The sequence below is a fragment of the Haemorhous mexicanus genome, chromosome Z (assembly GCF_027477595.1).
Source record: "Haemorhous mexicanus isolate bHaeMex1 chromosome Z, bHaeMex1.pri, whole genome shotgun sequence".
NCBI lineage: Eukaryota > Metazoa > Chordata > Aves > Passeriformes > Fringillidae > Haemorhous > Haemorhous mexicanus.
The window spans coordinates 44,436,336-44,460,594 of NC_082381.1; the positions used below are offsets into that span (position 1 = coordinate 44,436,336).

The 24,259-nt window shown below is 39.3% G+C and overlaps 1 protein-coding gene across 3 annotated transcripts in view; it reads right to left on the reverse strand.

The window, feature by feature from the left end:
- Positions 1–24,259, reverse strand: part of IDUA (alpha-L-iduronidase) — a 46,122-nt gene that overhangs the window by 3,253 nt on the left and 18,610 nt on the right. For all 3 annotated transcript variants that reach the window (XM_059836589.1, XM_059836588.1, XM_059836587.1), the window contains 11 exons: positions 10,342–10,424; positions 9,649–9,756; positions 8,903–8,998; positions 8,146–8,348; positions 7,537–7,716; positions 5,649–5,865; positions 4,836–5,051; positions 4,113–4,234; positions 2,741–2,866; positions 2,067–2,143; positions 1,199–1,299 (listed from right to left, as the gene is read on the reverse strand). In XM_059836589.1, the coding sequence (XP_059692572.1) occupies positions 1,199–1,299; positions 2,067–2,143; positions 2,741–2,866; positions 4,113–4,234; positions 4,836–5,051; positions 5,649–5,865; positions 7,537–7,716; positions 8,146–8,348; positions 8,903–8,998; positions 9,649–9,756; positions 10,342–10,424 (1,529 nt within the window). The remainder of the gene's footprint in view (positions 1–1,198; positions 1,300–2,066; positions 2,144–2,740; positions 2,867–4,112; positions 4,235–4,835; positions 5,052–5,648; positions 5,866–7,536; positions 7,717–8,145; positions 8,349–8,902; positions 8,999–9,648; positions 9,757–10,341; positions 10,425–24,259) is intronic.

The following is a 24,259-nucleotide window of genomic DNA, read 5'->3' on the forward strand; positions in this document are numbered from 1 at the left end:
TAATTTCCTTTTTTTCCAGCTTACTTTTCTGCCTGAATTTTGCCTTTGGAACAGGTTATGTGGGGACAGTTTCAACAAAGAAGCAGAACAAGAAGCACACGGGCTGATTGAAAACCCTCTGCTCTACCCAGGAAGCAGCACCACTTACTTAAAAGGTAGGTGAACTGATCTGTGGTTTTGCTGCTTTTTATCCTTGATCCAGTTCAAAGAACACAGTTTTCCCTAGCAGAATCTTTGAACACACAAGCAATATAAACTTGGGGGTATTTTATCTAATTAATTGATTTTTATATGTGTTTCAGTGTTTTTATTCTAGAAACAAAAAAGAATGTGAGACATGATATTTTTTCAGGCAGTCTTTTTTGTTGCTGTTGGTTTTGAAACAAACTATTAAAATTGGTATATATTATTATAATAAATAATGAATAATAATCTCTGAGATTTGTCATGGCCAAGATTTACAGTCTTGGCTTGCCTGTGCCACCCTAACATTGCAATAATAGCTCTGAACTTTTATTATGCCACCACTGCTGATGTTAAGGCTTTCTCAGGGTAAGATAAGCCCTTCTTTCTGGTAAAAACATCTCTCAACAGCTTTTTAATAGTATCACTACAAGGCAAGGTTTCACTCAGCTCTCATCAGTGCTTATCATCAGCACTGGTTGGAAGGTCAGGTTGCAGACTAGACAGCATTTGCTTAAAAAAGAAAAAAACCAAAACTAACAAACAAAAAAACCAACAACCACCACCCTCCACCTGCAGATAAACAAAAAAATACCCAAATAAAACATCAGTATCTTCCTTCACTTGGATGTTTCATCTGAGTAAGCTTCTATTGCAAGGTCTGGTCATGGTTTTTTGTTATCATTTTTGCATATTTTTACACCAGCTACAAAAGTGCTCCTTGACTTCTTGGGGATCTTGCCAGGCCTGCAGCTCAGTGACTGATTTTTGTGACAAGGAATTACCCATACTACTAATAATGTCCTCATGACTACTTGTTGATGTCTGCTTGTCCTTGAGAATAAGTCTATTACTGAGAATACGAACCTAAAGGAGGGGGATGCGCTCTTATTTGTGAGGGACTGTGTGTTACCAGGAAGTTATCTAACTTCAGTAGTTACCAAGCAATGGTTCACACACTCATGAGTGGCAATATCACATGACAGATTACCTAATGTAAGTATTCTTGTCATACCTGGACTGTAAACCCAGAGAGTGAATATTGTGTCTTTGGCATTAATCCGCTGGTACACTTTTCCATCTGATGAGAATTCCACTTCAAATGTCTTTATACACCTAGAAAAGAGAACCAGAGAGGTTTGTAATTACAACTGATAACGTGTGAACTATCAAAGACTATGAAAAATCAGGGCTATTTCAACAAGAAGGACAAAAATAAGAAATATTCAGTTGATTCATTCCTACCAAATGTACGATGGAATGAATTGGCATTATTAGGAAGAACCAGGGCTCCAACAGCCTCAGAAAAACACCTAGACTGACTTACTGCTTTGGGTATACGCAGCATCACAAAATGTCATGCATCTTTCACTCCGACACCAGGGTTATCAAGAATGAAGAATCTAGGGAGACTGGCTTGAAAAGAACCTAAGTCACTGCTTCCTGAGGCAATCTGTTTGTACTACAGAGGGTTCCCAGTTGAGTCCAGCTTGCTGAAGAAAGCAACTGGAGGTTTCCTCTTCCAGTTCACATCCCTTAAAGAGATGTCTAAGATCCCACTTAGGCATCTGCTGATAATGTAACTTTTACCATGACTTTTCCTGTCTGCTATGCTGAATAGAATCCCCTCAGAAATGCCACTGAATGCTGGTGACCAACAGGCAGATTCCTTTGATCAGGCAGCAAATTAGGCAGGGTTGCTCTTCACAGTTTGTGCACACAGGTCCTACAGTTCATTTTTTCAGACAAATGCACTGTATCATCTATCAAGAAGCAACAATTCATTAATTTTTGAACTTGTTTTACTCTGTAGGGCTTGTGGAAACTTTGGGAGTAGTACGTTGGTAACTCATTTGTATCGATTTTATTCTAAAGCTACTTACTTTGACTTAACACAGTTGTCATCCCACAGCACAATAACCTGCCCCTTTGTGAGAGGGATCAAACGAACACCAGTCACCTGTCCAAAGAAACAAGCCCATGTAAAAAAACTGTACAAATCAATCAACCAGATCAAATTTCTGCGTTCATCCTTCCTTACTAATTATTTCCTTTGATTTTTTTCCATTGAGATCAGGTGTAAAAGCAAAATTCTTGGCTCTGTAGGTATTTGCAGCCCATGTCTCCCACTCGTCAACCCTGCAGAGGACCTTCAGAGGCTCTGGGGACCACTATGAACATGGGTGAGAAAGAATGAGCAGATAGAGATGTCTAATATGGCAGCCATGATTCCATTTTAGCTTTAGCTGTCAATTAACTTGTCAATCCTTGTAACATACCATGTGATTTTTAAAGAGATACTGCACTTTTCAGTACTGTTTTACTAATTTCCCACCATGGGAACTTCCATTCATCTTACTGATGGCTCCTATCACTCACTATGTAATACTTTATCTTGAATTATATCTTTGAGAGCCTTCACATCAAAAGAAAGAATTGTTTATTTACTAATTCTTACACTTTTAACAATAAATTAACTCAAATTGTCTTCTTCTAAGATTTAAGGCAGGAAGCAGTTTCAGTTTTGATGTATCTAATGGTAGAATACAACACATACTTGATCAGGAGCTGATCTGGGTCTTGCACAGATGTGGATAAGAAAGACTGAGGGAACAGGAAAGTCTTGCTTCAGGGTCAGGATGCCAGCTTCAGGAAATGGGAATGGACCTGTTACCAGTGGGTCCTGCAGAGCCAAAGAGTAGTGTTGTGAAAAATCTTTCATTACAGCACCTAAAGACCAACTGTTAAACTAGTGTAAAGTGCCTGTGTATTTATTTAGGACTCTAAATTTCCAGTACAGTTGGTACTGCTAATGCTTACAGGCATCAAAGTTCTCCACACTGGGAGACTCTATACTCACCTGTTTTCCAGCTCTTCGGGAAGCTGAGGGTTTGTCCATCTCACAAATTGGGTTGATCACAAATGCGCTTAGGCACAACCTGTCACTTCTGTAACCTCCAATGGACGCCTTTCAGGCTAGAGGTCTTTACAAACCTGTCTTTACAAGAGACGGCCCCATCTCCTCCCAGCATGCAGAGCAAGCTACTGCTAGCTACAACAGCTACACAGCTGGTCTCTGGGGATGAGGCTGTACCAGATAGCAAAGAGCATCTAAAATCTTGCTGCTGCCCTTTTTAAGGAAGAGACGATGTCTCCTACAATATCCCACAGGCTTTAGCAATAGTCAGTTGTGGTGACTGGGAAGAAAAGACACAGTACTGTACACCAAAGTCAGAAAGCAAACACTGTCTGCGGGCCATGAAGGGGCTGAAGATGAGCTTCGTTTTTAACCTGGGAGTCTGAATGCCTTGAGGAAACTACGGGAGGGGGAGCTGAAGTGACAGGCTGCTCTCATATGCTCACAGATAGTAAGTAATCTCCGCATGGCTTTCATCCATAAGGAGGAGAGGACTTCTTAGAGAAGACCGACTCCTTAATTATCTCTACGGTGCATTCAACACTAGTGAGGACAAGGGAAAACTGTCAGTCTCCCTGTGAGCCCCTCAGTTTTCTGAACTTGCACTGGGCAGTTTTCACCTCAGGGAGGTGTTTGTTTTCTATTATTAAGGGGGCAAATTTCAACTTTCTAATGCAGCAATTTGGCCATTCTGTAATATACACAGGGCCATGTGACTTACTTGGAAAGATGGAACAGAAAGAGTCTCAAAGCCCACTGAGGATTCAGAGAGAAGGCAGAACTTCCCCAAGAGCAACTGTGCCTCCTTATTTTATGGGTAGGCCCAGAGTGAAGGGATTGTATAACAAAGACAAAGGCATAAGTTGTGCATGAGCTACACTTTTCTGCAGGACTGCAAGTGAATTTTTGTGTGTATATGAAAAGTGAATGACTGTGGGCTATGAAAATTTTTGTTAGAGGCCTGATTTGTTGTCTTTTTCACAAGCACTTTCAAGCAAACAGATAATTATACCTCGGCATCCCTTATTTGCTGGAACTGTTCTGGACAAGGAAAGTCAGGGCTTCCTAGGTTCTTCCACTTCAGATAGGGATTGGTTTGGTTGTTATCCATGTAATATGTCACATACACCATCTCTGTAGGAGATGAGACAAACAAAAGAAGTAAATTCTCCACTTGGATTTAAAGATTAACAAGAATAAATTTAGCAGGTGTGTAAGCATACCTTTTCAAAAGTGATTTCAGCACTTTGGAGCCTAACTTCCACTGGGAAGTCCCATGGCTAGCACTCTCATGAGGCTGTACAATTTGCCAAGTTTACCTTTCAAACTATTACTTCCACAACCAGAACCAAAATCCTCTTTTTGCATGCATTTGTTGGGTAACTGCATCAGCTGTGCAATTGTGTGTTCGTGTTGGCTGTCTTGGAGTCATCTCATTAAGGAAATTGCTGCCTGGCAATATCCAGCCAAGTACAGTGAGATCAGTAGTTTTCCAAAAAGGTAGCACTTGGCAGTTGCCATTAAAGGCAGCGTCAAAGTGTAGGCATTAGGAATGAACCTTCTAAAGAAAGACAGCATTGTATCTCAGAAAATCCAGGAGTACACAAAAGACGACACAGAAAGCTAGAAAATTAAATTCACTCTTGCAATGAAAGGCAACCCAGTAGAAGTTTTCCAGCTGATATTCTGTCTTAATGATCACTTAATATGAGCTGTCTACATGATATTTGTTTACCTCTTTGTTTAGGGAAGTGGGTGGCATTCACTATGACAGTGCTGATGTTGGATGAAGTCCTGTTATCATCACTTGAATACATTAGTACCGTAGCTTGCCAGCTGTCTGAGGGCTGTGTCTCACTTGGGGTGTGCACAGATGCCAGCACACCAAATGTGCTATTTTGATCACTTTCATCTCCACTGATCTTCACTTCAGCAAAAATCTGCTTTTCTCCTTTAAAAAAAATGTGACAGCTGTAAGCATCACTGTTAGTCAGTCCTGTGTCAGAAGCTGCAGGGTCAAAGCATGCAAATAGACTGAGCCTAGGTGAGCTATATTCTACCTTATTTTACCAGTTACAGCCTTCAGTCAGATTTACTCCACAACAGCAGAGTATGTACATACTACAACAGTTCTTATGCTTAGCAGTTCAGCTAATGACATGCAAACAGGTGACAGTGAATGAAGTTCTCCCTGTAATATGCTGCATGAATCTTCCAGCTACAGTGATTTCTTAAAGATAGTTGCAGCCTGCTGGGATGTACCCCTTGCATCACAAGAGGGAAGTACCAGTCAACAAAAAATGAGTAGCTGGTACTCAGAAGGTTGGTACACAAAACAGTAAGTTAAATCATACAGGTAACAGACTCACAGGAATTTCTTCTGAGCTATCAATCTGTCTGAGGAAGTGAAGTTTCATTTTCTTAACACAGCTAGTAAACAGTGAGTAGGGGAACTCGTACTTTTATGAATAGCAAGATCGCTGGAACTATCTTTTTTAGGCTGGAAGCTTCTAGGCAGGAGGGGTTATTGATGTGCTCTTTACTATACCTAGCAGTGCTAGCAAGCCCATGGCAGTCAGCACTGGTTTCCGCACCATCTGGACGTGAGGTGGCTTTGTGTTGTTCATCTGAAAACGTGCTGTCAGAGTCCGCTGGGTGAAGTAATAGGGGTAGTAGCTCAAGAAGGCATTGTCATTACTCAGCAATGAGTAGTTGATGGTGTTGTTTGCTTTGGAGATGAGCAGGTTTTGGTGCTGGATGATTACCTGCAAAGTCATAAAGAAAATGAACCTTCACCTTGGAGAAAAACCAACAAACATGCAGTAGTCCCTGTATCTTTTTTTTTTTAAATTTTTACAGCATTCTGTAAAGAACTATCCCTCTGACTTTTAGAAAAGACTGAAGAAAATAACTGTTTATCATAAGTCTTGGAAAAACTGTACTTTAGGTAATATATTAATGACTGTAAAATCTGAAGTACCTGCATAGTTTTGCCAGTAGTAAGTCTCTGAAATAATTAATACTAGAACTCTTCACAGGTAATGAACACAACTCCTTGTCTACTGCACTAAAAATGATGCCTCTCTGTCTTGAATACTTAATTAGTAATCAGGATTTACCATCTGAATTAAATCTAAATGGTTCTCCAAACCTGGGTTACTTTGTACCCACCACATCAGTGAGCTGGTACCTACCACATCAGTGTCTATGAGCTGGTCCTGTATTCTGTTTCTCAACTAGTCATTTTTCTCACTTGGTGCTAACTTGGAATTAATTCTCCTGGTGTTTCACTGGTTACTGTGCTGCTCTCCCAAAAAACATCCAAGTTCCCAAGTTCTCTACTTATTAGATTGTGCCTGAGTATCAGAATTAAGCAGAACTTCAGAAGGCTGACAACTGAACAGTCTCACAACTGTGTCTCTGAAGGAACACAGTGCTTCAGCTTCTATATAACCAGGTTAATTTTCCACTGAATGTGTCTTTCCTTCGCCCTTCATATCACCACATCATTATAAACACAGCAACTTTGTCTTGCAAACTCTCTGCGATGCAGTCAATGACTTGTTGCCTTAGCAAAGATGGCTTGTATATATGCAGTCTCAAGGAACTGGGAGCCTTTTTCTCCTCAGGAGCAGCTGACAAGATGCATCTTTTTTCTTGGTGACATACATGCTCCTGTGTTTGGGAATTATTCCTTTGCATAGGAGCATTTGGACTCTATGTGCTGTTTAAGGTAGCAGCTCACAAAGCACCAGGCCTGTAGTGGAATTTATTGCTTTGCAGGGGAAGAGCTGAGCTTGCTCTGGGGCCAGGGTACAATTACTGCAGAGGCGGGGACGTTGAGCACTCTCTTCTCCTTCTGCTATTCTGGTCAACATCAGTAATTACTAGCAGTAATTAATAAGATCATGTGTATAGCCAGTATCCCAAACCAAAGAATAGAGACTATGCTGAGAGCTCAAGGCTCTTCTTTATTATATCTGATGTCTCTTGATGACATAAAATTCTGAAGGAGCTGGGAAATAATTCTCACATATATGAGGTGACAGCCAGCAGTACTAACACCCCAGCAGTAGTATTAAATGGAGAGGGCATGTGTGGAAGTAATCTTATCAGATGGATCTAACTGGGGGACTGATAACATTCTCAGTTCTCTAGCACTTCTCTGTCAAGTTCTCAGTTTGGTTCTGGGCTGGACTTCTTTTTTTCTTTAAGGAAAGATGAAGAAAACTAAAATTAAATTAAATTTACAAATTATATCAAGCTACTAAAACTAGACTATTCAGGGAAACCCCCACTGTAACAGCAGGGAGATCTCCTTTTTTAGGATCTATTAGTCTGAGTAGCTGCTTAAAAATTAACTGTTAAGTCTACTTTTTCAACTGCAAGACATATCAGGGGACACTACTGTGCCAAAACTACCAATGTACTGTTACCTTTACAACCATAGCTGCATAGGTCACATCAGCTCGCCAAAGCTGTGGAATGGACCATCCAACCATTGGATCTGCTTCATCGTTATATATGGCAACAGAAGAAAAACTTGGAAACAGCTTCTGAATTTGTTGAACTGCTTCTACTTCTTGTTGCAAGATGTAGAGAGAATTCCCATCACCCTGCAACAATATTTTGTATCTGCTTAGTGATAATGAGAAAAAAGTGGTAAACATACAGACACAACCTCAAGTCATAAACATAAAACATATTCTGAAAACATATTCCTTGGTCACCAAGCTGCTGTGGACCAACAAAATTAGTATTGTTACCTCATCTACTACAGCATGTGCTACTTGCAGAAGCTCCTCCTAGAATATAAGATGGAAAAGAAATAGACGAGTTGTTTCCCTTTGGAAAGTAGGAAAAGACAAATTTGCTTTGAGTTATAAAGTCTTGTAACTGAACGTCTTCAAAGTTTTGCAAGAATAGGTAGCCGGGCTTCCTGCTATAGGCTGGACACTCACCATCAATTTTGTAAATCAGAATAAAACATAACTTTGATTGAACTGATTGAAAAAAATGGCTTTAAACTGAAATCTTGGACTAACCTTCTTATGGAGAGAGATGTAATCCAGCCTTACACCAGTCTCCCCTGTGAAAAAGTTGGTCCCATTGTAGCAATGACCCAGAAGACTCCAGCACATGGGTGACTTGGGTAAGGGATGGAACGAATCCCCAGGCCCTCCAAATTTTAGAAAAGGACTGGCTGCTCTTAATCCTTCTGAACAAGCATCATAATAGTTGAGAAACCCTGAAGGCCAAGAAGATGAATATATCAAAGATGATAACTCAAAACAGAAACTGGATCTAAAACTACCAGGAGATGTTATAACCCTGTTATCTGATTTATTTGCAAGGCCTCACAAATTGGGACTACCCTTTCCTATGCATTGACAACACAAGAAGACATCAAAACCTCACCTGCCTTTGCAAGGTTCTTCTAAAGGTCTTGTATGAACATGCTCCCAAAGCATGCAGCTTCAGTGAGGAGCTCTCCTTTATTCCACCCTTCTCCGCCTTTCTGCTACTAACTGTACTTTATATACAATTTATGAACTGCATCTTCTTAGCGCAACTCCTGTTTTGTTTTTTTGTGCCACAACCTCTAATACCCAAGAAGGGAATAAAATGTAACCAGTAACATGACCTTGGCAAAACAGATTTGATGTACCAGTCACATTCCTTATCACTGCTGTCTACGTTACTTCTTTGTCAGTACAACTTATATGTCACTGTCATCCCTCTGCTCACCCCATACACCTGTCTCACTTCAACACACTCAGAAGTGCTCCAAAATATGCTCACCTTTTACTGTCATAGACACATTGTCAAAGTCATGGTGGTCTGGTTCATTCCACGTCTCAAAATTCCATTTAGCAACATGCTCCAATCCATACCTATCTGTGGGAGAGGCCTCATTTATCAGTGAGCTGCATATTCAGACAATACTATCAATAAATGACTTATACTGTCAATACTATCAGTTCAGGCTGCAGGTGAGGCTCAGAACCCAGAACTATAACTAAATCATTTCCCTCATTATTAAAAATAATGAGGGAAATGTAATTTTTGAGTTTCAAAATGATCTCTCATTTTTGATGAAATGCAGCAATATTTGAAAAAGATGAGAGGTGAGAGGGAGACAACTTACAGCTTTGTTATTAGGGCACTCACCTACCCTTAATTCAGGTGAGCCTTCTGCCTTGTTAGAAATATCTGAAGCTGGCATATGAGAAGTGTTCAGGTTATCATGCTCCAGTGAAAACTGGTAGTTTACAACCACAACAATATAACAGGGTTAAAAGTCAGTCCTTCGAGGCAGGCCAAATATGCTACCCCGAACACTCTATTAATTCTGGATGTTGGCCACAGATCAGTAAAAAGAGGGACTATTATCCCATGGTCTCCATGGTCTGTTCTGGCATGTTTGTTTTCCGGTTTTGTGTCAAAATCCAGGGTCTCAAAATTGATCACAATACACAGAACTTTTTGAAGTAGCTAGAAAGAATTACAACAGAACAAATAACAAGGCTTTTCTTTCTTTAACTTACCTATGTATCTCCTTGCCAGAACAGTAATTAAGTTTCTCCACTGTACTACATGTTCTTTATCTTCAAAATCTAAAAAATATCCTGATGGATTTCCCATCAATTCAAATCCTAAAAAAGACGTAAGAAATTGGTCTCCTTTTTTTGTGAATGCTATCTCATTTTTATTAATGAAGGATTATCATATCATCTGAAACTTGTTAATGAAGAAGCATCATTCAATGGGTTCTCTTCTTTTGCCTCGTGTTCCCACCAGAAATATTTCAGATTTGAGGTTGTTTACTTGTTACTTGTCAGTGACTATAGTAGTCCAAGCTAATAGTTGTCAACATAAAAGCAGGGCTCAGAGGAAACTTAAATCAGTGGATGTTTGCATAAATTTATGGGAAGTTATACCTGGAGTATCTGCTTCTCTGGCCGTTTCAGATATATGTCAATGGGTATAATATTCTCTTCAAGAGATCTCATTTACAAGTACAACCATCTGAAATGCCTTCAAAGGCAATGTAAAACCAATTGTGCTGTCTTAATTGCTATAATATCATTTTGCTCACACTGGGACATGATGTAAAGGCAAGCAGGTAGATGATGAATCGTTTATCAAAACCAGCTTTGGAAAAGCTTTCTAAGAATATTCTAATGATTGTACAATATGGATGAACAGACATACCAAGCTGTGCAGGCAGGGAGCCTTACCTGGAATCAGCTTATTTTCCCACAGCCGATCCATAAGGTTATCCAAGGCAGTAAAATCGTAGTTAATTTTGCCATTCACCGCCCTGAAGAAAAAAGGCAATAAAAACCACAAGTGTAAATATTATAGCAAAGATAGGACTTAGATTAGTAGATAATGAGTCAGATGGCCTTCTTGTCAATTTTGCGTAAGACTTGGGTTCTTGGAATTGTACACAAACTTCCTTCCTCTAAAGTAACAGGTATTCACCATAAGCAAGTCATATCTCTTGACTAATCCATGCCCTTTACCTACTGCAGCAGCAAGAGAGCAATATAATATACAGGTCTGCTTGGTGAATTCTGTTTTTTCACAGAATATTAGATTTTTAACTCTATGTAAAATTTATAGATTTTCTTTTTTTGTTTAGGCGGTTTATTCAGCTTACATTGGATTACCCACTGCTACGCCAGCTCTTTTCACACTGCCTTATATGCAGTCTTTTTTAAAGTACTCCTAATCTGGAGTATATAATATAGATTACTTAGTAGCACTCATTAGGGATTTAGGTTCAGATGAAAAATAACTTTGTATCTTTCAAAGAATGCTGAATTTATGCACAAAATATCTGTAATTTTTACCTCATTGTAAGCATTTGCTTAATATTTCTCCTGTACTCCCAGGATCTTGGGCTGCAAATCTTTCATCCAACTTTGAATAAATGCATACAACGACTTAGCAACCTATGATGCATTCCTCTGTGTCAAGGAATCTTGCAGGAACACAGGTACCAAAATGTGGACATGCAAATGGACAGGAACACTGGAATTCTTTTAGCCAAGGGATGAAAAATTGCATTTGCAATTTATATGTGATACACTAGAAGATTTGCTTTAAATTCCTGAAAGGCTTTTCTTGCCTGGCATCCAGTAGAAACAAATACAAGGTACTATGCAGGTCAATTTCCCACAACTTCTTAACTTATGGCCTGATTTAACTGCAATCTGAAAGGGATGGAGAATTTTTGCCAGTATTAAGTGCCAAATAAGAATTAACAATGAACTTCTGTTGAGAACATTCTGTTAGTGTGACTTACTGCTGCTTGGCCCAAGAAACAGTCTTGGCCTGGTCGCCAAGTTCTGGCCTCAGTATATCCTGAGCAAAAGGCTTTTTAAGCACCCTTGACCTAAGTCCAGCCCCGGTCACACAGCGGCACTGAGTGAAGCCTTGGCAACCCCTCTCAAAGCTGATTTCTCCAACCATGCCAGGGCACTACAACTAATTTTTCTGGTACAGTGCAGCCTGTCCACTTCTCCTGAAGTCTTGCCTGCCCTTTACTAGGCACTTTGCCTTTGCTTGGGTGGAAAACTATATAAGCGAACTAGAGATGCAATGCTGCCGGTATGATGGAAGGGGGAGAGACAATCACAGTTCTTACAACTGATCAGTGCTAGCATAGGATAACAACCAAACAGGATTAGGCATGAGAAGGGGGCCATCAGCAGAGCTCTTAAATCAATGCTGGGCTCTGTGCTCAGAGTGACAACTTGCTTCTTTCTGTACTTCTCTAGGCATTTCTGAGCCTCTCTGATGGAGATTCTTTCTCTGTGCTTTCTTGTCAAGGAAAGGTTTTAGTGAATAATCTGTAATAGCAGTTCCAAATTCTCAGAGAATTAAAAAGGGCTGACAGAATTGCCTAGTGAATAAATAAGGGAACTATGCAATATGAAGACAAATCTCTGACCATGATCTAGAAGAGGAAGACAAGGCAGACAAAGTAAGTGTAACATAGGCCATATCCACTATGCCAGCTCCACATGTTATGTAACAAAGCACACAATCTTAGCCCCAGTCTGGTCCCATTCTTTTACAGAAGATCTGAAGTAGGTTTTTTCTTTTTAAAGTATGTCCCACCACCATGATAGAAACTGTCATGTATGCAGTCACTGATGGGCTTAGGGTTCCTGCCCAAGTCAAATGGTGCAGCAAACAGCAGAGAGAAATTTATTTGCTTAGGTATACTTAAAAGTATTTTAAAGTCACTCTTGAACTAAAGAACAGCCATTTGGAACCTGTTGTGGGTTTGGGTTTTTTTTTTTTTTTTTTTTTGCTTAGACAGAGGTTTTAAAAAAAGTCCTATTCCAAAGTTCAAAGACAATTTTTTTTTTTGCTAAAACTAGCTCTGCTCCCTCAGATACATTAACTATTTCCAGTTGTACCCTGTGTTCTATTGAATAATTTGCTTACATGCACACAGTCAGTGTGCATAAGAATTATTAACTACACTCTCTTGTAAAAGGTTAATAATGCCATACAGATAAAAGCAAAGAAACTAGGGTCTTCCTGGCTTCAGTCAAAGGTCTACACAGCATTATTTGAAAATATAACCATAAATAAGCATATAAAATATAACCATAATTAAAACCTTCTATTTGATGCCTGTACACTTAAGATCCCAGGACATTTACATTTTTTTGACTGCACCAATTTAGTAACACATTTAAAACAGAATGCCATTGCCAACCATGACTCAGTGAATAAATAAGAGAACTTGGTACACAAGATCTTTTGTTATGCATGTAGGTGTAGAGGCACCTCTTATGATCTTTGGCTGACCTGTCACTTTATAAGAATCTCTTCTTCCTACCAAGTGAACCAGACAATATGTTCCCATTAATAAAATAATTACTTGACTGACAGGATTGACACTTGCTCAGATTTTGACCTTATCCTTACCTATACTACATTCCTGATGTGAGATAGATGCATTTTTTTACAGCATATACAGTATCTCTAGAATCTGGGCTGTGTGGTTGCCTGCCATTAGTGGCTGGAAGCCATGCTGACTGTTGCACTTGAGGCACAGAAAACTGGCACCATTTACAAATGTTCTGCATGGAAAAGACTGGCTCAGCTGTCAGGCCCTTGCCAGGAGTGCACTGAAGACAATTTTAGGACACTGAAGACCAGATCAAAACTGTTACAGGCACATGACAAGGTAAATCCATGGCAGACGATAAATCCATGGCCAAAGCTGTTCAAAGCATCTTTCTACTTCTAAACTGTTGGTGGAACATCACGGACCTATGATTGGGCACTTGGTTGCAAGCTCACAGAATTTCACAATCTATTTCTTGCCTGCACCTCTTCCAGTCTTTCTGTCATGGCTTCTAGACACCACTGCCCTCATTTACAAGCACTCAGAAGGTTATGTACTCATCACTTCATCTGACTGATATGATTGTTCATTGATTGCTGTCAGGTATTTTGAATGTCAAGCAGCAGTCACTGTCCTGTCTGTGCCTGGCTTTCAACTGTTCCTCAGATGGGATTTTTCCAGGAAGCTTGCCAGATAGACCTTCTTCATCTTCAGTCTTTATAAACAACTACACTAAAGCACATTTACTGGCATCCTGGCACCGATGCCCATAGAAGTACCAGGCCTGAGGCTGCTATATTCCAGAGACTGTTGCCTGCTGGTGAGGAACCTTTCCAGTCTGTATCATGGTCTCAGTTTCAGACCCATGGGCTGCCTCTTGGAAGTAACAATCATGCTGTGAATATGAAGAGCAGTGATGAGTAAAGAGAGGTGTATGCTGGTTGTCACAAAATCTGGTTGCTCCCTTCCTTGGAAAGGTTTGCTTCATGGGCAATCCTTTGCTGAATCAAAGTCTACAGGTCCATCTTAACAGCTTTCCACTATGTCTTATTAGTGAAGTTTTTTCAAGCATGGAGGGAAATTCTTTTCAGATGCATAGGTAGCACTAGACAGCTTGCCAAAGTGTTGTAAGATACTCACGTTGTGCTTCTTATCCATGCCACTTTCAGCCTACTCTCATTCACAAACTTAATCTCTTGGGAAGGCAGAGGTAAGATAGCTTTAGCTGACACCTTCCATCACAGCGAGATCTGCTCCAGCTAGCACAGTTATAGATACTACTCCTTAGCCTACAGCTATTGCTTCCCTCCTGTGCCCAGCATCTGTTGCTTCTCTTCTGCCCTGCATTGATCCTGTCCAGGAATATAGCTGCATGCCCTGGAAAATATGTGCACACACAGACATTGGACCAAATATCTTATCTACAGAAAAGAGAGAACAAAAACCACAGGCAGGGAGTGTCTCCATTCAAGGTGATCTTCAGTCAAGTACTGAATCTCTGATAATATGTGAAGCTAACTTTATCAGACTTTATTGTAATGTGCTGAATTAAATCTCCTGGGATAGGAAGCCTTGCGGCTGACCCCTGTCAGTAGGTCATAGCCCGTTTAGGAATAAAAATGTACCATGTAGGGTAACTATCAATAGAGATACTCTGTTGAAGAGAGCCTAGGATTAAGGATGGCTGGAAAATACCAATATACTCGAATAGCACTCATCCTTATCCTGACATTCTAATTCAGCTAAGTGTGGTCTCCCTTTTATGTCTCTGCTAAACTCAGCTACCACACACACCAAAAACTGACATAATCTGGCTTGCTTTCATCAGTATCTGAGAACAACCTCTCTTTGGGCAGATTAGCCATAGTGGCTGGCTAACATCACTCCCACAGCAGCACAGCCTGCTGACATCCTCACTGGGAGCTTCTGCTTGGAAAGACTGCTCATCTAGTTGCAAATGTAGTCAAGAAGCAGGGACAGAAAACTGGCACAAGGTGTTAGCAGAGGAGAGATGCAACTCACACCCGTAAAATTTTTCTACAGGCTATTGGCCAACCTCACACTTGGAAGGTGGGCTCCATGAAGGAGTCACCTAAAAAAACCCTTTCTCCATTGAAAGTTTTCTGTGTTACAATCTTAGAAAAGCAACAGTGCAGTCTAAGAGACCACTCTGCTATGGCAGTATCTAGTACTTCTGCTGAGATAATGATCATATTACATACCACATATTCATCTGATAAAGATCCTTAGCTGTGTGCCAGACCATCTTTGCCAACCTCTGTAAAGGGGCTCCTGCAATCATACACTCTTGTCCACAGTGTCCAGGTCCAGGATGCGGACCAATGGTAACACCATCACCATTGTTCTTGATGAGTGTAAATATTCATGATAATTAAATTCCCCCTCTCAAGACTAAATGAAGTAAAGCCAACTCTTGAATTAAGCGACTACTATAAGGAGTGTCTGTAGATACAGTGTTGCAAGCAATTGCTTACCACCTTTCTAGAATCCACGATGTCATTTCAGGGATTGTAAAACTCCAGAACACACACAAGTGTCCATCTACCCTGGAAAGGACATTAATGTCCAAAGACAAGCTGTTCACTGCAAGCAAACAATAAACTTCTAAAGGTTCCCACAACAGTAACTGTTGGGGGAACGAACAACAGTAATCTATGCCATTTCAAATTCTTGCTGCTACAAGGTTCTCCAGATGGAATGGTCTTCAGAAGTACCTGTATTGCTTTTAGCCAGAACAGGCTGTTAAATGGACAAGGGAGCATGTAAGCTTAAGAGGAGAGCATCTACAAGATGAAGGTCATATGTTCTGGACAGAAAATGCCAGCAAGTTTATTTTTTTTCAGAGGGGAAACTTGTTGCCCTCCAAAGTGCCTCTTACAACACAAAAGGATCCTGCCTCCTTAGTTTTTCTAATTACTTTTGCAGCTATGAGGAATGAAATGAAGCCAGTTTAAAGGTCAGGTTTCTACAAAGACTTTGTTTGCTCCAAACCCACCAATTGTCTACATATGCTTCTTGTTCTGCTGAGTACTTAAGAAACCTCTGGACCTTAAAAGCAGATCCTAAGGGACTGTGAGCACTACTGAAATGTTACCTCAGAGTATACAAAGGGCCAAATAGCCCTCATTAACATTCATCTTTCCAGAGGCTGAATTCTCAGCAGCTCTCTTCAGGTCTCATCAGTGTCAACCAAAAACCTGACTAGTCTGGTATTTCAGGTTTAGTACAAGATCACTAATAACTAAGAAATCAGTAGACTCCTGGGTTATTAATAAAAAACACTTCCCACTCCTGAATTGAGTGGAAGCTAACAATATGGTACTCATTCACACTAGAACTGCTTCTACCCTGTTCTTGCTCCACTTGCTCTAACATCCTATGATCATTACAGGTAAAGTAAATTGGCTTCTGTTCACAAAATCCCCATAATAGAAAATAACCATGATAACATGATCGTTTTCAGGATGATGAACACTGATTCTTCCTCCCTGGTGGTCCCCAATCAAAATACAGCCTGTGCTTTTCACATGCCTTGCTGACTAAAAACCTAAATCAGAGGCTTTTTCAAAGGCCAAAGACTACCACACCCACACTAAATAACCCATATCATTTACCACTTCTGTGTCTATTAGCATTAATACTTTTTTGCATTTGCTTCTCAGCTCTATCATTTGTGTAAGCAGGGCTGGAAAATCTGCTTGCTTTACAATTATGGCACAGCCTCCGCACAGAAGCACAATGCCCTATACTTCAGTCGGTGCTGGCCCACACTTTGCACAATTCAGTCACCCTACAATGGGAATGAGTCAGCCCAGCAGTAACGGGAGGATGCATTACAAAATCACAGAGCCAGGCAGCACCCAGCCTTTGCTGATGTCACAGCTTGTCACAGTTAATCCATCCACACAACCAACCAGCGCGGTACATGCGCAAAAAGAAGGATGGGTATGAATCCCTGTGGCTTAGGAATAAACCGTTTCAAAAATGGAGAATACATCAGCTGTTATTTACTGGAAATCACTGCCTCTTCTACAAGCCAGCCAAGAGGCTGCGCATTCAGCTGAATCTTTCTATTTTTTTAAAAACATAAAAATAGAATTGACTTTGATTTATACAGCATCTTAAGAAGCATCTCTGCTCTTTGAAATCAGCAGTGTTTGAGCTTCATCTTGCAAAGCAACTCACAAAATCCTTGCTGTGATCTCGCTGAAATTCACAGGCACAGAATTGCAAGCAAACAATGGATGTTTTCAAGCTGATGCTAATCACGGCCTATGATTTTCCATTTCTTACACAGCCTGCTTTTGTGAGCATAGTCTCAGTCCTTCTTTCAGCAGTGAGCGTGCTGTGTGTGGGGGGAAGAGAGAGGCAGACAAAGCACCAACAGCTTCCTGTGCCGAGGTGAGTTAGCCTCGGAAAATATTGCTAAGACTGTTGCGTCTCTTCTCCCCCCTCCCCACCCCTCTTCCCCTTTAAAACAAATTCCAGATGTAAATGGGGAAAGAGGCTGCAGAAGTAATTTAGGCAAAGGTATATGCTATTTTAGTATCTGACCTCTCTAGACATATGAACATAGCCAATCAGATCACTTAGGCATGGACAATTCAGTATCGTGAGATGTTGTGATGCCTGGCTCAGGTTTGCTATGTTCACATGCATTTGTAAAGGGAACTATTAAATAATAAGGTGAAATAGCAGAAAATGCTTTTCAGCTGATTCTTCACTACAAATTTAAAGGCTTTGCAAGTGACTGAAAGGTTCAGTCACTGTATGTGAGCTGACCGCTAGAGGATACCTTTCTGATTTGATGTATGAAACTGATTGATTTCCTTCTGCATAACACTTGGCTACAAGTAAAATGTCCACTGTGGTTTGATGCTGCCATTGATGATCAAACTCCAAATAAAGTCACCTATAAGCAAAAGTTTTGAAATGAGGTGACAGGGAGACTAAATCAATAGTGAAGATTAAAGATGCTTGAGGAAAAGAAAACATGACCAAGCTTACTTTAAGCACATAACTCCTTTTGGCACTGCCTGGGAAAGTTGTCACTGAACTTTCTTCCCAAGCAGTGACAGAACAGTTCTCTGCATGCATGCAGCATTCTAATTCAAGTATACACAATACTGCACCTTCTGAACTGAGCCTCCATGGTACATATTCGACTTACTGTTTTCTTTTCACAGTTATGTTATTATCACCTCTTCACATTCACATCTTTATTTGCTGTTTATGCTCCATCTATTATTTGCCTGCTAGCTGTACAAGGAAGTCCAAAAGTATGTAACTTCAACTATACTACGGAAAATAGCTTATTTACTGTTGTGTAAATCATAACACCAAGAGGGAATTATTGCCCTCCCTGCTGCCAAATATGCAACAAGAACCAAATTCAGGAGTAATTTACTTCGTGTGCTCTCGCAAGGACTTTGCTTGCTCGTGCACATACTGTAATTGGACCTGCAATTTTGCACTAATGCACAATGTACTGCTTTTACCAGGTATTTTAACTTTTTCCATTCTCAAAACTTTTTTCCATTTGTCAAGATGTTTACTAAGGAGCACGTAAATGGACAAGCCAACAGTGTAAGAAAAGAAAAACATGGAGGTAAATACTGAAGGTGTGAAGATTTGCAGCTAGATATCTCAACTGATGCACTTCTTTTACATCTAAAATACAGATAGCACATGGTGTCTGATGAAGTCCCGCAGCTGCTGGATCTATTTTGCATGTCAGATGTAGTTTCAGGTGTGTCTTTCTCTATCAATCCTTGATTCCCCATGGGCCACATTATATCTAACTTGAATATGTCACTTGTTTGCAAAATGATACCAAGTTTATTTTCTAACTTGCTAGTGTTTAATAACTTCTGATGGTGAAAAGGCACAACGCATATGCCTTCCACGTCTTGTTCTTAATCCTGAAGATTTTTTATGATGAGTGGTTTTTGAGTACTTCAGAACTGACAAACGACCACTATAGGACAATCCGGAGAGTGCAGCTTTTTAAATGACATGCCAGTGTCTGTTCTTTACTCTTGAATATAAAAGATATTAACTCCTTATAATTAAGGAGGTAAAACTAGCCAGTTGCATTTATAGATAGTTTTATATGAGATACAAACCTAAAAGTCTCTACAAATTCAGGTCTGATAATTCTATTTTGAACCTGGATTTGACATTACAATTTAGACTAGTGGTGTATTGTTAAATACAGTATGGATAGGTCTTACATTCTATGATCTTCATGCTCATGTATTACCGTTTTTTCCTCCATTCCTCCCCTATCCTGAAAAACGACCACTAATACAAAAATTATTTCCCCTTTCAATATAAAGATGTATTACATTCTGTGTTTATGAAACATGAAAATTACCTCCCAATGCCGTAAGAAATAATCTGTTTTCTTTGCACCCAGAAACTGCTTTTTAATACCGAGTTAAGATTACATACAATTTCAAGAAATGCGTGAACAAGCTTTAGAAGTCCAGAGAACTATCCTTGCTACATTAAATTTGCCTCTGTGATATACAAGTATCAGTAGTAATATTCATCTTCATCAATAAGCAGGCTCTGGCGCTACAGTTCTGACTGTTTGGGGATGAAACAACAGGAGTTTTTCTTAGAAGGCAGAAAAGCTCAGATGTTTTACACTCAATATATCAGCTGATGTATGTAAATAGCTCCTATATATAAGATTTACCAGCTAGACCCCCTTCATGATTTAGTTCAATAAAAATGCTTTTTCAAAGGACAAATCTCGATTAGTGACCATTGACAACTAAGCACTAAGTGTAAGGACAGTTCCACATATTTCCTGCCCTAATCTCATTTAACACATTAAGAGTATTTTTTCATCTATCTGAAGTTAGTATGTAAAACCCCTGAAAACCCCAGTTAAAAAGACTGTGAAAAGCTCTATCAGGACTGCAATTCTAATTGAGCTCTACACAGTGTAGCCAGCTGTATTACAGCAGAGATGAGTAAGAAGTCAGAGGTTACCAGCTACTGTAATGTAATGATTAAAAGTTTATCTTTTATTGGTGATTAAACTCTACAGGACAAAGATTTTTCAAGTGCTGGTGCTTATTTATATTATCTCACTGCAAACATTATGAGAGCAATACCCAATTGGAAAGGCCTGCACTATATCATGATACAATTTCTAATCTATTCTTACAGAGAGCTTCTGTAATTCTGAGGTACTGTGCTACTGGGTGCTGATACAAGAACAATTGTGGAACTACTGCAGCTATTTGGTGCCTTTGGTAAGTGCTAATCCATTGGTTCTATGTTTGTAGTGGGAAATAGAAAGGGGCTTGCAAGCTGAAATGTCAGCCTTCCTCAATTTTGAGTATACAAATCTGCATTGAATCTTGCAGATCTCAGTTTCTCCTGGAAAGTGAACAACAGGAACTACAGATTTTTTCATTAAAAAAAAAATTCAATAACATGACTTTCCGCATAGACACACTATTTTCAGCTACACCAGCCACTTGTCACAGCTAGAGAAGGAATGTGGAGTGCAGTGCATAGTGGATTGGAAGGGAGTAGATGCTTACTTTCAGTGTGCCCATCTTTCCTATTAAAATACAACCAAATGTGTGCATTTTAGGCACATCACCTGCTTGCTATGATATAAACATAAATTATAGAGTAATTGAGGCTGGAGAGCATTTTAAACAATGCAGGCATTAGGCTTAAGAGTTTTTTTAATTCACTGAATTTATGAACTTCCAACACTTGCACAGAAGGAATAACATGGCTATTACATTTGGACTATGTACTTTTGAAGATTTGATATTATTGACTGTGACGCAGTAAACAAACACTTTTAACTATGATTCTGAGATTAACTGTACTTATTATTAACTGTCCATGACTAATTTAGCATTAATTTTTTTAACGGTTAGGTTACTAGATATGAATTGTGCGTAGCAATGCCATGAATTTTTCTGAGATCATCTGAAAATCCTCAAGTAAATGTGTCAACAATGTCAAATATATTTTATGTCTTTACATCATTTATTTCATAAACACTTTTGTTCAATTCTGCTTTTAACCCTTAACAGTTTTTAGACCAATTGAAACTGCATCTGTTCATAAAGATAAATAGTAAGTCATACAAACAAAAATCACCTATAAACTCAAAATTAATGGTCAATGATCATCATTCTTTTCTACTGTAGTTTCTATTTTTAGAGATAGGTGTTTCACTGTAGTACCTCTTTTGGCTGTTTTGGCCAGTTACCACTGTTTCACTACTCAGAAGCTGACAAGGAAAGACAGCACTTTTAGAACTGAGTGTTACTGTCAGTAGAATTCAACCAGAATACCAGGAGCAGTCCACTCAGAATTATTGCTGGACTGAAGCCTTGATGAATGATTTCATGCAATGGAGTATGAACTCTCATCTCCATAATCCATTAATGAATCCTCTGCTGTCAGTATTTTTGTATGTTAAGTAAAACTGTTCATCATAAAACATAGTTCTGTCAAAATGATATCATTTTCAAAATTTCTACAGACAGAATGAGAGATTGATTCATTTTGTCCGTTTTTTTCCATGTGGAACTGTCCAGAGATATTTAGCCTCAGTGGCACTGTGCTGTACCGAAAAAATGTTCAGAATTATTATTTGAAGTTTCTTTCTTTTAGATTTCAAAAAGTGCTATTTTTAGGCTAGCTTGAGGCAAAACAAAGTGGTAACCAACTTTATATGGAAGGGGTCAAGTGATAATGATACAATAATATCCTTCTTTCTCTTGGGACCTCCTTTCTCTATGGGGAAAAGTGCTGTTGGAGAGAAATGCAGAGGGGTCTCTGTCAAAAAAATTGTGAAATGGGCAAATCCCAATTATTCTGCAAATTCCAAGACTGCAAATACCAGAAGTAACAGAGTTTCCAAATATTGGACAGGAGTTGAAGTAGAGAAAAACTTTACTTAGGTACTGAAGCAGATGGCACATGCATTTTAGGAGGTCACTAGACAAGAAAACTCTTGGTTCTAAGAATTAGATACTAAAATGGATGAAAGGACGAATTTTAGAGACTTAAGTCACTGTATTTATAATGAAGAAATACCTCAAGGCTAAAATTAAATTAACAGAAGCAGTGAAATCTTCTATTCTGTAGAGCATAAAACCAAAGAAACACACTATCTTTGTGACCAGTGTGCAAAATTTATTATGCAGATAAGGTGTACAACTGCATCCCCTTTTTTCTGGGAGGTAATTTAGCAAAGGGGAAAGTGATAGGAGTGGTTGACAAGACCTTCCATAACAAAGAAGCAACCAACAGGATTTTGGTAAGAGTGAAATTATCTCCTTTCAATTTTGGATTTAGAACGTCACAACTACTACTACCAAGTCTAAGCTCCTGGCAGTAGCCAGAAGTTTTAAGAATCCATGACCAGTTTAACACCACAGAAATTCTATTTCTACTCCTTCCTCACCTAAGTTTTGACTTTTTATTTACATAATTTTTATGTTTCCTTCTTACTTCTAAAGAGCAGCAAACAACTTTTTGCACAGGGATAAAAGACAATGTTGAAACCTGCCCCTCTCTAGTCATGCTTGTGTGCCAACAAGCAAGGTCTTTTTGTGACCTTTCAGCTCCCATCTCATACTTACTGCATGCCAACTCATGTTCTTTTTTGGCTGAGAAATAGACACATCTGCTCATCCCTTAGCTTGTACGCCAGCTGAATACAGCCCCTACAGATTGTGGCCTTGTGCCCAACCTGTTAATCCGCACTGCTTAGTAACCATTAAACATTACCTATCACCTTTGTCAAGGGGAGGAGATGGATGTTTATTTATCACTTGGATAGGTCTGCACTTATACAAAGATTTAAGATAACTGAGAGGGAACTTGGTCATCTATATACTTCACAAGAATGAAGTAGACTTTCAACAGAAGTCTATCTTTGTCCTTCTGATCTGCCTACATTATGAAGTCTTTGGTTTACACAGAAGCAAAAAATATTGTGATCTGAATGTGCTGACATGTAAAAAAGAACTCTGACCTCCAGTTCTCCCATCCTATGCACTGAGCAGAACAGGACTTACTCCAGCCTGCAAAGGACATAAATCTCAAGCAAGACGGAAGTTCTATTCATACACATTGATCGTGTAAAATCAAAAGCTAATGCTACATGAGGATGCATAAATGAGATGAAATCTCAGAGAAGAAGTAGCTTCAAAGGTCAGAGATGTGCTAGCCTGAACTCAGCACAATTTTTGGATCAGTGCTAGTTAATTAATAATCTTATGCATTATTTAAACTCAAATCCTCAGCTAGAGATACATATATATACAGCTTTACAAAGTGATACAAGTGACAACACACTACCAAACACCAAGCTCAAGATTCCATAAATACCCATTCTCACCCTGAGGAATATTCAGCTAATAATTATCCTTTATGCAAATAGAGTGATGTCTGGCTGAAGACTTCTATTCATTCCAACGTGCAAAAACAGAGCTGGTACATTCCTGTCAAAAAGCTATCCAGGTAAGAGATTTGTCTCCTTTCCAGTGCCTCTGAATTCAGGGTAATTTGCTCTTTGCCTGTTTTCAAAGGTGCAAAACTGCCTCTTTTCACTTACTTTTCTTGCACTGTTGGTTTTTTTGTTTATTATTATGTTGTTCATAAATATTGCTTATAAGGTAGACACTGGGCAAAAGTTTATAAAACAAACAGTCAGCTGTAAATGGTACAGCCTTTACCTTTCCTGCAACCCTCATCCAAGAGTTCAACCACATGGCTAGTTTTCATTTCTATTTAAGAAAATGGCATATACTAGGCTAATCTTTGTTTCCCAAAGTACTATATTGATATTGAAACAGAGAGCATTTTCTTAGTGCCTAAGTACAAAAAAGTGTTCCAAAATACTGTCCTTATTGCATGTAGTAAACACAAGATGCCACAGAAAACAACAGGAAAAACCATGAGAACAGACTATCAATTTGGTTTTCTCTGTGACAGCTTACTATGGCTAAACAATATCCAGCAAAACCACAGGGCAGAACAGAGAGCTTAGTATTTAACTTCATGAATGATCACCAGGGTCTTGAAAAGCTATCTTGAAAGACTTCCTTTTTTTTTTTTTTTTTTTTTTTTTTAAATTAACAGACTTTCTTTTTGAATCAGCTACTTTCCCAAAAGCAAGAAGTCTGATTTTTAGGAATGTTTTTTGATTCCACAGGAAATGCCTTTTCAGTGGTCACTCCAGAAGAATAAGGCTGTCTTGCCTTCAA